This window comes from Paroedura picta, chromosome 1 (assembly GCF_049243985.1).
Source record: "Paroedura picta isolate Pp20150507F chromosome 1, Ppicta_v3.0, whole genome shotgun sequence".
Lineage (NCBI taxonomy): Eukaryota > Metazoa > Chordata > Lepidosauria > Squamata > Gekkonidae > Paroedura > Paroedura picta.
In genome coordinates this window covers 98,460,893-98,476,811 of record NC_135369.1, presented here as the reverse complement: position 1 = coordinate 98,476,811, position 15,919 = coordinate 98,460,893, and the positions used below count along the sequence as shown (strand labels likewise).

General features: G+C 38.4%; 1 protein-coding gene across 2 annotated transcripts; it reads left to right on the top strand.

Moving 5' to 3' along the window:
* Nucleotides 1–1,812: 1,812 nt before the first annotated feature.
* VIP (vasoactive intestinal peptide) lies at nucleotides 1,813–15,291 on the top strand. Of its 2 annotated transcripts, XM_077349363.1 has the most exons (7): nucleotides 1,814–2,083; nucleotides 3,482–3,598; nucleotides 8,864–9,004; nucleotides 9,497–9,601; nucleotides 10,874–11,005; nucleotides 11,486–11,602; nucleotides 15,097–15,291. In XM_077349363.1, the coding sequence occupies exons 2-6, from the start codon at nucleotides 3,492–3,494 to the stop codon at nucleotides 11,574–11,576; spliced, it is 576 nt and encodes a 191-aa protein (XP_077205478.1). In that variant the 5' UTR covers nucleotides 1,814–2,083; nucleotides 3,482–3,491; the 3' UTR covers nucleotides 11,577–11,602; nucleotides 15,097–15,291. The 2 variants fall into 2 exon arrangements, with proteins under 2 accessions (XP_077205487.1, XP_077205478.1); XM_077349372.1 differs by lacking the exon at nucleotides 8,864–9,004 and having other exon boundaries at nucleotides 1,813–2,083.
* Nucleotides 15,292–15,919: the final 628 nt, after the last annotated feature.

The window sequence follows — 15,919 nt, the reverse complement described above, 5'->3', positions numbered from 1 at the left end:
TTGGCTTGATGTTCTGTGTGTTTTCTCCTTTACATTAAATTATGTTTAGCCAGCTAATACTAGGAAATCACTGATTCAAACAAACTAGAGAGTCAAATGCCAGCAATTATTTGGTTTAGTTTAAGAGCACAAGTCTTGACTAATGTTGAAGTAGGCAGACATGCTTAAAATGTGAGAACAAATGATGGTAAATGTAAACAAAAGACAGTAAATAGTCTTTCCTAAAGACACAATAATACAGGCTTTGAAAGATGTATCCCACTCAAGCAGGACAGGAAGCCCTATTTTTTGTATCTTTCAAAAAATAAGAGAAACAAAAAATAATTATGTGAATATTGACGGGCTTATGGATAAATTAATTAAAATATTAATAATTTGACTTCAGACATCTGAGGCTGGATCATGGTTTACAGTAGCAGCAGTAAAGCAGATTGTAATGGGTTATAAACTAATAAAAACAATAAATCAACTTTGGGACCAATCAGAAGAAAGTCTGGTTTTAATCAGTGGGACTTAGGAAAGTCTTAGAATTGCAGCCAAAGTCACCGTTTGTAGCATCAGTTACCAAAATACAGTTAAGATGACTGAAGAAAATTATTATATTTATAAATATATTTACATAAGATATTTTTGATAGGATTTATTATATCATCATTTTATGATTTCTGACTAATTGATCAGAGCATGTTAATTTTATTCATTTTATTGATCAATTAATGTGTTAGTTTGTAATTTGTAACATTGTAATTTGCTATTAACATTTTTGTATTTTCCTTTTTGTGTGTTTTGATGATCGGTGTGGTTGAGCTGAAGCAATAAAGTGATCTGATTTACTAGAACAGAAACTACAGCAAGGGATAAATATGAGAATCCCCAAAGATCTCTTAGAGTGCCACTTAAATGCCATCAGGGAAGGAGAAAACCAAATTTAACTAGGGAGGGAATCCCACAGTCTTGGCCACCTTTGAAATGGCCCCATACTGCATAGCCACTTATAGAACTAAGAATAGTAGGGTAGATAAAGCAGGGGCTCCGAGATAACATGCTAGGTAGATTCATGCAGGTGAATGTATCCTACTTGTAAGCTTATACCCCCATCTCACTGTAAAACAGGACCCTACCTAAATAGAGTCTGTGTTAACAGAGAGAAACAGGAAATTCCACTGAGTGAGGCACTCAGTTTTTTGTCCTGGACAACATCAAAATGATACATAGCACACTTGCAAATTGTCCATGCGGCAAAGTCACAGTGCTTTAGACTCAGCCTCAAAGGCAGTAGGCAAAAAACATCAGCTTAAATTGTACTCCAATTTAGTTCTTCTCACATTAGAAATGAGGGTCTCATGCAAGTACTTAAAACTGAAATCTCCCAAGATTACAGCTGAACCAAATTCTCTGAAACAACACAACAGTGGCTCCTGGTTTCCTGACTCATTATTTTAATTAATTCAGATAGAGAGAGAAGGAAAAATAAAATAAAAAATCTGGTATCTATAAATTATACATTTTACATGGCTTCTTCCTTGTTCCTGAAGGCAATATTTGGTCATGCATGATTTGTAAGAGCTGAATGCTTTGGTCAGTTCAGAATTACTCATATTAAATCATTCATTCATATAACTGTAAATCAATTTAAAATAGGATGAGGGGCTCCAGTGCTTCCCCTGAATTAAACATGAACTTCCCCTGTCTCCCAATGTCCTGAACAAAGCAATCGTGGATTTTCCATTCATTCCCCTGTGAATAGTGACGTCTTCAACATAACGTGATGAAGCAGAAAGGTCCTGTGTATAAACCCTATAAAAATGAGACAGCTGGAAAGGCTGTTCAGAGTGCACTGAAGGGGAGGAAAGGCATTAGTCCAGGAAGGACCGCTGGCAAACTTCAGACCGATAGAAGCAGTCTCGGGGAGCAGAGCAGCAGACCCTTTCTTTGCACATTCCTCTTCGGTAGCTGGAGAAGAATCTCGTGGCACAACAGCCAACCAGTTGCGGAGCAATTCAGCACCTAGGAAAGCCCCTGGTCCTGCCTTTGCTCCAAGGACCACCCTATTCCCAAGGAGACAAAAGCCTCTTTCTGCCTGGTAAGTAAGTTTGAGTGGCTCTTTCTTTCAAATTTGACTTGAGATCAGAGAAAAACTACTGCTGAATTGTTTTGGGGGAAGGGGGAGAATTCTTGTAAAAATAGAAGCTATTTCCAAAGTGGGATGTAAAAAAGTGTGTGCGCTTTACGCAGTTTGAAAACAAATTCTTTGAACTCTTCAGCTAGTCATCTCCCAATTCTCTGAAGCTTTCTTTGGCTGCAGTCAAACTTCTACTTTTTTGCTTCTAATCAGCATTTCACAGATGTTCCTCTGAATGCTGATTTCTAGTTCACCTTTAGCAGTCACACTCCCCAAGCTCCTTCAGAACAGACTCCTTACATTCTACCGGAATTGTGTGTGCTGCCCCCCCCCATTTGTGTGCATGATTAATACAGTAAAACAATGCATTTTGTATGATAATGAATTAATGATAACTGAAGCCATGTGGAACCTCCAGCTCATAACATCTAGGCTCTATACAAACCTAGGTAACATTAACATTCTGGACTGATTCCTACAGATTTTTAGAGTTAAAACACCCTGCTTTTAGTTGCAAACTGCCTTCAGTTTCAATCACACTGCAAAGTAAACAGACAATGCTATCCAAAACAGAATTACACCCCTTCTAAGAAGGGTATAACTCTACTCGGGATGGCACTGTGAGGAATTTTTGATTACATCACAAATCAAGCCTGTGCAGAGATTTCAATGGATTTTGGCTGGAATCCTAAACATCCTGACTCAGAAATCCCCCTAAGCTCAATTGGACTTCATCTTGGTTAGTGTGCTTCAAACTGCAGCATTAATTTAGCAGAAATGCAGATGTTTTGTAGTGTTAATTCAGCAACTGGCCGGTGGAGACTAAAGTGGTTTAATTTGAGACACAATAGCACAATGGTGTGTTTGCCAGTCAATCTATGCACCAATCTATATCTGCTTCTGTTGATCTGTATCTTACCCCTGTCTCAGCCACTGATGCTTGACTGTTTGTTTAAAGCCCAGTTTGGTCTAAAACTTCTCAGTAACTAATAAACTATATTTCACAACTGAAAAAGAGTTGAAAAGTTGGAAAGAGTGGTGTTAGGAAGTGCCATCAATCTGCATCTGACTTACGGGGACCACTTAGGGTTTTTGAAGCAAGAAACAAATAAAGATGGTTTGCCGTTGCCTTCCCAATAACCCTGGACTTCTTTGGTGGTCTCCCATGCAAGTAGTAACCAGGGCTGCCCCAGTTAGCTTCTGAGATCCGATGTGATCAGGCTAGCCAGGGCCATCCAGATCAGGGCTGGGGAAAATATCCAAATGCTGTTCAAGACAACGTCATTATTGTCTTACTAAGTACCTGGGGTTTGCACAAGACTGCAAGAGGTAAACTTTGTATCATCTTTGCTAATTCAGGTCCAAAGAGATGGAACACAGAAGTGGTTCCCAGATTCCCCTTTCCTTTATACTTCTCTGCATCCTCTGCTCACGGACTCTTGCTTTACCTCCTCTGGAATCATCCTCAGCTATGAGGTAAGGGCTACTCTCTTGCGGGTGCTCCTCTAACTAATAAAATTAGTGCCTAGATTTGTCAAACTGTATCAGAAAAAAACCCTCTATCTTTGCAGATGCCTATATATTTGGCAATGCCCAAGTCTAACCCTTCTGGAATGGGACTTGCACAAATCTTTTATTTGGCTGTCCATGGTGGGAATATATATGCTTTTCTCTCTTCTAATACGGATTTAAATGAATATATGCATTTAGTATCTGTCACTGGCTCTCAGCCTTAAATGTGGAGCAAACCTTCAAATGAGAAAAGAAAAAGGAAAATGGAATAGCTCCAATGAATTAGTGAAAGATAGTTCAAACCATCCATCAAATAGTTAAGTTCAATGCATTTGAAAAACTAGCCTACTCGTGATCACAGTGGGAGAGTTAGTGTGTTTGTCAACCTGAAGTGAAAATAATTTTCATTCTTTAACCAATGGAATGACAAGTACATCTGGGCATTAGGAGATTCTGTTAAATCTCATTACATTCTTTAATAATTGGGTAAAGACATTGTTAATATGCTGTGTCTCTGGGTGTAGGATTCTGAGGCTTTTGAATCCTAGTTTTCTTGAGTTCTCCTTCTTATGAAAAGACTCACATTCAGAAAGACGGAGAGAGAGAGAGAGAGAGAGAGAGAGAGAGAGAGAATTCAGTTTATTTCAAAGAGGTCTATCTCAGAAATAAGATATGGAGTTGAAAGAACTTTTTGGACACAGACAGTCTTAAGTGCATGCAAATTTGTTTTCATTTAGGAAACTATCAAGTTTCCTGGCAAATACAAATGAAAAGTATGCTCTTTAGACAAGAAGCCTAAGCAAGCTATGTACATATTCCAGTGATGGGGTATCTTTGCTGATGAAGAGATTCTTAATCTTAAAAGTAATACTGTCAACCCTTGGGTTTCCCTGTGCCATCTGATCAGTCACTGTTGGAAGTACAGTGTTGGGCTAGATGAACCATGGGCTAAATCCAACATGGCTGCACTTGTGTTCATATGACAGCCAGTCTTTGTTTATTTTAACTGCAAACCTTGATGTTCAAGAGCTTTCTCCAGTAAGTAGGTCACTTTTCTAAAAACAGCATTCCCCCTTCTAAATCAGCTTTTACAGAAATCCACATCCCATAATCACTGATTGCACAGGCAGAATGAACTAGTGAGGTGTAAGCACACAAAATGTTAATCTAGATGCCAACTTTGCGCCAACAATTGGCAGTGGTGAGTACCAGGTGACTAAACTCCAGTATCAGAAGCACTTTGATGGCTTGTTAATAGGCACTGAAATGGCAGGACCTGATGTCAATAGCTGCTCTTTAGAGGATGTTATTGGCCTATCAGAGTCAAAAAGAGATGCCATCTATTCCTATGATCAACATTAGGGGAGGTTTCGATTGAGTGGATTACCACTCAAAGAGGCAGCTAGCTTTAACTGAAATAGTGTGTACCATGATCAAATATTCCAGACTGTCTACAATGATTATTTTGATCATAACTGCACATTGTATATCATGAATAATTTTTTTAAACTTCGTGTTTCTCCAGTACATATGCTATAGCTTATCTTATGGAAACATATTTTACATTATTAATTTCTTAGAAACCTAAACAGTGTTAGGGTAAGAACAGACACAACATATTAAAAATGCAAAGTGGCTTTGATCAAGTGAGGCAGATGTTGAAACATAAATGGATTTCCCCTGTTCCATTTGCACAAGTTCTTGGGCTAATATTTCCTCTTTCCTGTCTGTATGCTATAGTGCCCAGCAATTGGTTGCACAAGATCTTGCACAAGCATGCAAATGGGGATACAGTAAATTTGACTTGGTGAAAATGGTTACTATGGCCTTTTTCTTGCATCTTCAGTTGCACAAAAAAGTCTACCGTAAGCAGAAAAGTCATGCTAGAGCCAACACAATATCCCCCCCACACACACACACACCCGTACAAGCTTTTGTGGGAAATTCTCCTGTTTTTGACGAGGTTGAGAATGAACTAGAATAGCTTTCTCACTCTGGAGGGATAATGACTGTTGATTATGCTATGAGTATAGAGGTCATTTATTGTCTAGTGCCAAACGAACTTCATTGTACAAATATATTTACCACAGAAGATTTTATGTGTTTGCCAACTCTACAGTATTTACCCTAATATTGTGATTGCTTCTTTGCCACATATACCTTTGGGTAGATGGAGATTCTGTTAGATCCCATTACATTCTTTTGCTAACATTCTCTCAGTAATGACTGGGTAGTAATGATGTAAATACGGCCATGTATTTCAGTGTGGGATACTCTGGCTTCATGATGTTTTCTTCTCCAAAAAGGACACACACATTCAGAGAGAATTCCCATATAATAATACTTTACAAGCTTGGCTGCTTTTAGGGGGGAAATCACCTGGTAAAACTCCAGATGGATAAATATTCTGTAACCAAATTCTACATGCCTCTATGTACTCAAACGGATGATATTTATCCATAATAATAATCTTGGCATGTGGATTTTTTCCAGGGTTAAGAACATTATGTGCTCTTTTGCATGTCATATATTTTATCTCATGGCCACTGGGCTGGAAAATGACAGTTTTAGGCCACAGAACATAATTAATTTTCAAAAGAAAAAATGATTAAAACACCTTACTTGTATGAACAACAGCTGGACAAAGGATTTTTGTTCATGCCAAATTATTAAGCACTCTGCAATGGCACTGAAAAATTCAAGACTGAATGTGAGTCACAAAATCAAAGGATTAAAGTGACCAAATATTCCATGCTGAAGCTGGAACTTAATCCTGACATGTCTGAAGTTCTCTGGGATAGTAGAAATGCAGATCAGAGATTTCAGATGTAACCTGTCCCATTGAAAAGGAAGGTTAGTTGCTTGAATACAACTCAACAGAACAGTTACCTTAGAAAACCAGGTGGTTATGGTGTTTTAGAGTACTTTTTCTCAGCTTTGCCTGGTGGAGCCCCTGCATCCATTTCTGGATTAATCAGATCTAGCCACAATGATCATGCCTTAGTTACATCTTGACTGGACTATCATAGGGCACTCTATTTGGGGCCATCCCTGAAAAGCGTTCAGAAGCTGCTGTTAGTACGGAATGCTGAGACTAGATTGCTAGCTATCAGGAGCATGTGACCCTAATTCAACAGCAATTATACTGTCTGTCAATTCCCACACAAGACCAATTCAAACTTTTGGTTTTGGCCTTTAAAGCCCTACATGGCTTGGGACTGGAGTATCTAAAGGCTCATCATCTCCCATGTGTTCCTGTTTGGGAGTTAAGAACACAGGGACCGTTTATGCACTGGAGGTTTCATGCTGGGCTGCAGGCTGGGGTTTTAGTTGTGGCAGGTTGCCCCACCTCTTCCTGTATCCACACAGGGGAGCATTTGGCCCAGTGCACCTCATCTGCCCCCTATTTGTGTTTCTGCATCAGAGCTTGGGCAGTGAAGTGCCCAGTGCATAAATAGTCATGGAGAGGCCCTCCTGACTATCCCATCAAAGAAGCTCACTTAGACCGTTTATGCACTGGAGGTTTCATGCTGGGCTGCAGGTTGGAATTTTAGTCGTGGCAGGTTGCTTCACCTCTTCGTGAAGTCACATGGGGGAGCATTTGGTTTGGTGCACCTCATCTGCCCCCGATTTGTGCTCCTGCATGGAAGCTAGGGTAGTGAAGTTCCCAGTGCGTAAACGGTCTGAGTGGGTATAAACATTTAGTGGATATACAAGATAGTGTATATAAAATGGGGCCTTTTCAATGGCAAACCCACAAACCCCACAATCCCACAACTTCACCAGGGAGGAGCACCTGCCCCCCACACTCTCAATGTTTAAGAGGATACTGAAGACCACTGCATTTAGGATTTTTATTTTATATTCTGGTTTAATGTAATTTTATATATTCTCTTTATATATTTTACTTATACTGAAGATTTTTACATTTCCATTCTAAATCAAATGTTATTCATTGTTAGCCCAATTTTGAGTAAAACGAGTAAATGATACAGGGACAGAGGTTTCATACAATGCATTTTCTTGTATTAATGAGCTATCTCTGAAGTATTGTGGTAATTTCAATTTTCACTTTCTGATCTTCCTCTGAGTTTTTTTTATGTTCTAAGATGAGCGCTAAACCAATATAGCATTTAGCGCTATAGCAGCACTATTGAGATGATTGTATTATAGATATAGAGGAGCACAATGATAGAGTTGAAAGTGTGGTAACTGGTTTGTTATTCAAATTATTTTGTTTTATCTAGTGTGATATTACTTAAGGCTAAATGAGCCTTAAATGAGCCTTATTAAAGTAATAATAGAACTGGCTTGCACATTCAGTGGCTCTTTATCAAGCAAAAGTTTGCATGCCCTGGAGGAAGACTCCATATAGCTGAGCAATGTGCTAGAATACAACTCCATTGGTTTTAATACTTGGGCTTGCTCCAGCATCCTGTTTTGATTTGTCTCTAGCAATCAAGGTGTAGTTTTAATTTGCCATTTGATAGCATAATTACATTCAGTGGCATAAAAATATCATTTCAACACTGGTAGGCCAACTATTTGGCCACCTCAGTCAGAACTTGGTGAAGGTGCCCAACATTTGCTAATCACACTTTAAAATGCCACTACTATTAGAGGCTGCTATCTGAGACAAAGCATTTATATTTTTGCAAAACAGAATTGACAAGCAGATGCACAGTTATTTTAATTGGTGGTACAATCTTAAAGAGAGCTTTATTTCCTTTAAAAAATGTACTCATGTCAGGAAAAAATAATTTGCAATATAAGCAACACCTATAGGTTTAAGAAGTAGATGTTCTCAGTGGCTTCTGTGAGTAACCACAACAGTATTGCCAACCTCAAGCCTCGGTTTTTGTCTGCAAAAGGCAAGGGGTACCTTTCCAGGGCAATTTGGCCTTTGAGGGTGGACTCATTGGGGCCAGGCTAGGCAGCAACTAGTGGGCTACTATGCAACTTGTGCAACTCACTCAGGTGGGACAGAGATTTCTTGGTGACTTGATGCCATATAGCTTTTCTGGGTCCCGCAGCAACCTTCTCACAAATTGCATGACTTGTCTTATCAGTGCACAATGCTTTATTTTTATGAACTTGTAAAATAAATGTTTCAGAGTAAATCTATGCACATGATGCACAGTCACTGTTTTGGGGATCTTTTCACTTGATTCTTAAATTCTCTAGCATTTTCAAACATTGTTTTATTCCTCTCCCCTGCCCCCCCATCAGATTAGGAAACAGAATGCTATTTGATGGGGCAAGTGAATCAGACCAAGCACAAGGCTCATTAAAACGAGAGGCTGATATTTTGCAAACTGCACTACCAGATAATGATAAATTGTATTTTGATGTCTCCAGAGCTATAGACAGGTAGGTTTATTTTAAATCTAATAATCATTGCAAATACACAGGTCTGTTATGTTTAATTAAGGGAAAGAGAGTAGATGGAAACTTTGAAGCTTTCTGACCACTCCTTTCCTGCTTTATGTGACCCTGTTTGTATTAATATAAATTATGCATTAGAAAACATGTGGTAGTTTGTTTTGTAAATAAAAGGACTCAGTAGCTATGTACAGACTAACTATAACCATTAGACTGTGTGGTGAAGAGGTTAGTGTGTCAGACTTGGGCCTGGGAGCCACTGGTTGGAATCTCAACTCTACCAGGAAGTTTGGTGGGTGACTTTGGGCCAGTCTGTCATACACACTCAGCCTCGCTTACCTCACAGGTTGGTTGTGAGGATAAAATGAAGAGAAGAATGATGGAAGCTACTTTGGGTCCCTACTGGGGAGAAAGGTAAATAAATAGTAATCCTAAGAAATGAGATTACTGCTAATTTTACTGTAAAACTCTTAATTATAGAAACACAAGACATTCTGATGGAATCTTCACAAGTGAATACAGCAAACTTTTGGGTCAAATCTTTGCACGAAAATATCTGGAATCAATTGTTGGAAAAAGAGTTAAGTAAGTAGCTTGCTGACAAAAACATTCCTTTATCATTGGCACTGGCATGGATTTTGTCAATGACTGTCATTTCCAGAGGAGGCTACCTGACTTTTAAAGACTCTTATTCAAAGCCATTTACTGTGATTCAGAATGGATGGCTGTTTGCTATATATTTGTATCAATGCTAAAGCATTTTTTGGTGAGGAAGGAAGCTCTGATTTGAGCCTTATTGTGTAGTTAGAAATCTGAATTGAGTTATTGACAGAAGTGGTGCTTTAAATTGTTATATTGTTTAAATTCTACATTTGTTGATACAATGAAAAAATAATTCAGTACAGATCAGAAAAATAACCAGCTAGCCTTTCCTAATGTAAAACAAATTTACATACAAGTTTTAAAAAATTAAGCACCCAATTCTTCACGAAGCAGAAAAAAATTAGAAACAAAATAAGATATCCAGTGATTCTTCAGTGAGCCAACCTCAAATCTCTGAAAATCAAACTGAAAGGCCTAATATTAAATTGTATGGATCTGAATTTTCACAATGAATATCCGATGAGAATCCAGGTCTGTTCACTGACACTTTGTTGAACATTCTCAGGTAGCAGAAATGGAAAAGGCCTCCAGCTGTCATCTTGCACAGTAGCTGCCATTCAAAGGATGCAGGCATCTCTTTGAAGTGGTATTTCCTCTGACAAGTACTGTGCAATGCTCATTTTGTTTGAAACCGATGAGACATGCTTGCTTTACTCACACAGCTTTCATAATGAAACATAATGAATTTTCTTGGGTTACTTCTGTGACTGCCGTGATTCTACAAATGGTCCTTAGTGCAGGGGAAGAATTGTTTTTATATGTAACATCTGAATTCCTTTTAAAATATGTTGTTTTGATGTATGTGATATTTACTCTGCCCTTCTTCCAAGGACTTCATGACAGTATATATTTTTCTTCTATCCCACTTTGTCCTCCCAATATCTGCTAGAGATAGATTCAAATGAAAGAGAGCAACTAACCAAGGGTTACCTGAGAACTGTCATGGTTCCCTGGTACTTTGAATTCAGTCTTCTCCAAGGGAAAAGTTTGGACATTAGCATAACAGGCATTTTATTAAATAGAATTAAAGAAATAAGAAATATGAACATTTGAGCTGTGAAAGAAATGTGAGATACGCTTATTACCAGATAGTCATCTTTCAGATAAGAAATCTAAACTGTGGAATTTAAAATTCTGATTGTTTTCATTGATTTGCATCTAAGGCATTAATTTCAACTCTCTTTTATATTCAAGTAATTGTCCCATTGAAGAATCAATGCCTGTCAAGCGCCACTCAGATGGTGTCTTCACTAACGACTATAGCCGCCTCCGAAAGCAAATAGCTGCACAGAAATATTTGAACTCTGTTTTAGCAGGAAAAAGGAGGTAGGAAGAAAGTGATTCAAAATGCACAAAAGAAACAGAGTTTTAGAAGTTTGGAGCAGTAATGAGCTATTAATACAATCTTCCTTTTAACAGACAGAAAAGCACTAGCCGCTTTTTCTCCTAGTGGCTTTCTATTGAGGACAATTTACAATAAAAATAGCATGAAAGAAGATGAATTTTGTTCAGAAAGTGTATCACATTCCAAGTATATTTTTGCATGCTTTGTACGCAGGGCATGATTTCAGTAAGAACTTGAGAAACAGCCCTCTAGTTCTGAAGCATTAATTTTATAATTATTAAATAAAATGTTCAGCATTGTGCTTTAATTTCTATAAAAGCACTATATATTGTGCTACACAGTAAAACTAGACAGGCTATATCGCTTTAACAAAGACCAATATGATTTAATCAAGTAAAAGAGAGTTACTGAGATTAATGCACTACTCTGGGTTCAACAACATTTCTGTTCATATTCTGCAGTAGTCAGAAAGAGCTGAATACTGACAACCTTCCAGATGAAACGGAATTGCTTGATCCTGTGTTCTCGGAAATCTATGATGATCTTCCATAGACGATCCTCTGAACCAGCTCCCATAAGTAAGTTAAAATTTCTTTTGAAACGTTAGGGAGTCACTCTACCCTTAAACATGTACTTTTAACTTAGATCCTGTAAGAAGCTTTACAGAGACAGTCCTTAAATGCATGAGCCCCATAAGATTTTTCCATTGGAATCATATTTCAGCTAGATAATTGAGTGTATGAAAATAACTGTACAATGATTTATGAAGGATTCATGTAGAAAATTAGCACATTAATATCACTAATTCGCACAGCTCACTTGGGTCTTAGATTGTGTGTACCAAGGCATGAAACCTGAACTAACTCATTTAATTAAGAAGAAGAAGAAGAAGAAGAAGAAGAAGAAGAAGAAGAAGAAGAAGAAGAAGAAGAAGAAGAAGAAGAAGAAGAAGAAGAGTAGGTTCTTATATGCCGCTTTTCCCTACCCGAAGGAGGCTCAAAGCGGCTTACAGTCGCCTTCCATTTCCTCTCCCCACAACAGACACCCTGTAAGGTGGGTGAGGCTGAGAGAGCCCTGATCAGAACAGTTTTATCAGTGCCGTGGCAAGCCCAAGGTCACCCAGGTTACATGTGGGGGAGCGCAGTTACATGTTGTCACATGTGGGGGAGCGCAGAATCGAACCTGGCATGCCAGATTAGAAGTCCGCACTCCTAACCACTACACCAAACTGGCTCTTAAGGTAGATATTAGGAATGATCACAAAACAGAAACATGAAGCACAGCTCATGTTCTTTGGCATGAACATTTAAGAACCAACAGACCGGTTCAGTGCTTTCTGGGGAAATGACAGCTGACAAGTGGTCATTTTGACAGACACAGGTTCAGGAAGTCCAGGAGTATTTATAATGGATCCTGTGCAAGCTATGGACACCAAATTCACTAGAGTACTCTATCTAACTCTCCTTTACTTGCCTTACAAGTTTGGTGAGGACTGGATATATGGGGTGTGAGTTCCAGCCTCCCAAATAAGGTGCCCTATCCTCCATTGATTTCAATGGAGGAAAAAACCTCAAGGGCAATAGAAGTCCAGCAGAACACAGTATATCTGCAATAGAAACTGAAATTAAGGAGGATTTTTGCAAGCCCAGCACAACTAGTGCCATTGTGGCACTGAAAACCCAACAGGACTAAGATCAAACCAGATAATCTTTGCAGTAGAAACTGAGGTGTGGGGCACTTCTGCAAACCCAGTAGAAACAGTAAAATGCAGTAGTGTCCAGCAGGACTATAACCATTGTGGTAATGTCAGATCAACAGGACTGGTGTCTAGCATAGAATCACATTCCAAGCAAGGGGTGAGGGGGTTAGAAACTTAGCAAAACTAGAGCAATATAATAGTGCCCAGCACAATCCAGTGCCAATGTGGCAATGTTAGTTCAATCACAATTCAAATTGGGGGGGGGCATTTTTGCAAGCTAAACAGAACCAGTGCAATGTACAGAGTTCTCAGCAGAACCCAGTGCCGATATGGTATTGCTAGCCCAAGAGGATTGATGTCATGCACAGAATCACAATCAAAACCAGGGAGGATTGTCAGCTCAGCAATACCAGATCAATCACAATCCAAGCAAGGAGGGTATTTTTGTGAACCTAACAGAACCAGTACAATGTGCAGAGTGCCCAGTATTATCAGTTCAATCACAGACTGCCCAGAAGAACCCAGAGCCTGATAAATGGAATAAATAAATGGACTGATCTCAAAAGCACAAATCCAAGCAAGGGATATGGGGTTTTGCAAGCTCTGTGCATGAAAATGGGAAGTAAATACAAAGGAATGCAGGCAAAGAAAAAGGACTCTCTAGAAATTAACATGACTAGTTTGAAACTGACAATAGTATTTCCAAGGCTGAAGAATTCTGCCCCCCCCCCCAGATTGATTTGAAGTTTGATAAACATTTCGTTTGACTGGACATAGCCTGTCTGGAGATGTATCCATTCATGAATGAGTACAAATGCCCACAAACTGCTTGAAGGTACATATTAAGTTTGTGCCAGTTGATCTGCCAAGAACTTCAATTCACAAACCATGCACCAGCCAAAATTCATTTTGAACTTTTGTTCATGAACTGGTTTGAGACCATCCCTAGGGAATGCTATGTCCCTGAATTTTAAAAGTCTACCACAACTAATTTTTCATAGTTAAGCAGTATATAGGATTACAGGGGCATGTAGTGCAACAGCACATTATCTAACTCCAGATCTCGTTTGAATGAAGCAAGAGTTTCCTATATGTGTGCATATAAATACCACAGTTGTAGAGAAATGTGAAGAAGTGTGATAGGCAGGAAAAGGCCTTGATAGCAGTAAGATATTTTGGTCCCTTTGTGTGGATTGTGTGTGATTTCATGATCTACAGAAACTACAGAGGCCCTGTTGGACTTTAACTGTGAGAAGGATAGAATAGAAATAGCAAGTAAAGAAGGGCTAATTAGCTCCTTTCCAGTTGGACTTCAGCAGTAGAAACATGTGTTGCTCTTTATCCTGATGCACTCAAAGAAAACTTACGCACTAGGACAGTAAGAGCAATTTTAATGGAGCTAACAACACAGATAGCACAGCCAATTAGTTTTAATTTTAGTTAATCATACCAGATGCCAGAACAGTATATCTGGACAATATCACTAATATAGGCATCTGTGCCCTATGTAGAATTTCAAGTTTCTTCTTCTTAGGACTGACTTACATTGGATTCTGGCCACATACAATACAACTAGAAATCCTGGGCTTGAATTAGAGAGATTATACCTGCAGATAAGACCTAGTCTTGTAACCCTCTCAGAAAGATTGCATGTATTAAGCTTTGAGAACTCTTCTTCAAAGCAGAAAATACTGGATATGTTACAGCAGCAGGCACATGAGGCCTCTGAAATGTATTTTAGTCTCAGTCCTATTTCTTAATCCACCTTTGAGCAACTGAATCTGTCAGTTATGGTTTATAAGGGCTGGTGTCAAAGTACAAAGCTTTTTAATCCACACATTGGACCATGTGGTTATGGTAGCACTTAGCCATAAAAAAGTAGCAGGGAATTTTGGGCTTATATGGCCCCATATGTAGAGTAAATATTCTTAAGTGTGAAATCAATCACTTTAAGTAGGACCAATGACAACACTATGAGTATCCAGCAATAAAAGCCATAATCAAAATTGTCTTCAAATCTGTTTGCAAAAAAGTCAAATAAGTAGAGAGGCTTACATTTTCTTTGACCTCCAGAAGCTGAATCAATGATGGTTTCGGTTCCTAAGTTGTATTTCTGAATCTCTGTAGTGTCATGCGAACAATTTTCTATGCAATTGTATATTAACAGTAGCTTTACAATAGGAACTGTGTTTCTTATTAAGTCAGATTCAACATCCCCATTTCATTTCCTCCAGGTGGATTCATTCCTTTAAAAAAGAATCTTAGTATTACTCAGTCTTTAGAAAAAATTTAAGAAATATCGTCACCTGCTTTTAAGATTTATTACGATTTTAAGAGATGTCACTAATACAAATATTCTTGCTTTTTCCTCAGAATCTCTGGAGACAACTCAGTTTAAAACCCCTCCACAAAAAATAAAGATGAGATCAAGCTATTTTTTTGAGTTCTTCATAGTATTTCAAAGAAATGGTTTCATTATTTAAACCAAAACAGATATATTGTGAAGTGAAATCTGTGATATTTTTGTTTCTTATCTAATAAAAGTGGATGCTTACACTGTAAATATTACTTTAGAGTGGTCTACCTAATCTGTACATATGTATGCTAGTTTAACTCATGCAAATCCCGTGATCTCTTATGCTGTAAATCTGTTATTTTGATAACTCCATTTCAAAGAAAGGTGAGCACTGCACACAGTAGGGAAGTGCATTAAACTGTGGCTTCTGGCTGCTTACACAAAAATCAAAGAATGCAAATAAATTGTCCCTTAGCACTTTAACCACCATTTTAATCTGAGGCAGTATAAAAGAAATAATTTTCTGATAAATTAAAAGAATTTCAGAAATATTGATGAAAACTCACAAGGGGATTGTATTCATCTGTAGCAGGGCAGTTGTCCAGTGCCATCCTAAATACACTCTCCTGAGTCCATTGAAGTCAATGAGGTTAGAATGGTGTAACTCTGTTTAGGATTGCACTGTTAACCACCCCAAAGTGAAAAGGTATGATTTTTGTATGCCCCACAACTCTCTGATTTATTTTGATAATGCTGAAACATCAGAAAAATTGATCTGTTTAGTATCTTTTCAGAGTTATTTACAACCTGATTATGTGGCTGATCTCCTTCCTCCAAAACTGGACACAGAGGGTCGCAGTGGGGGAAGAGTTGTGACAGGGAGCGATATTCTCCCCCACA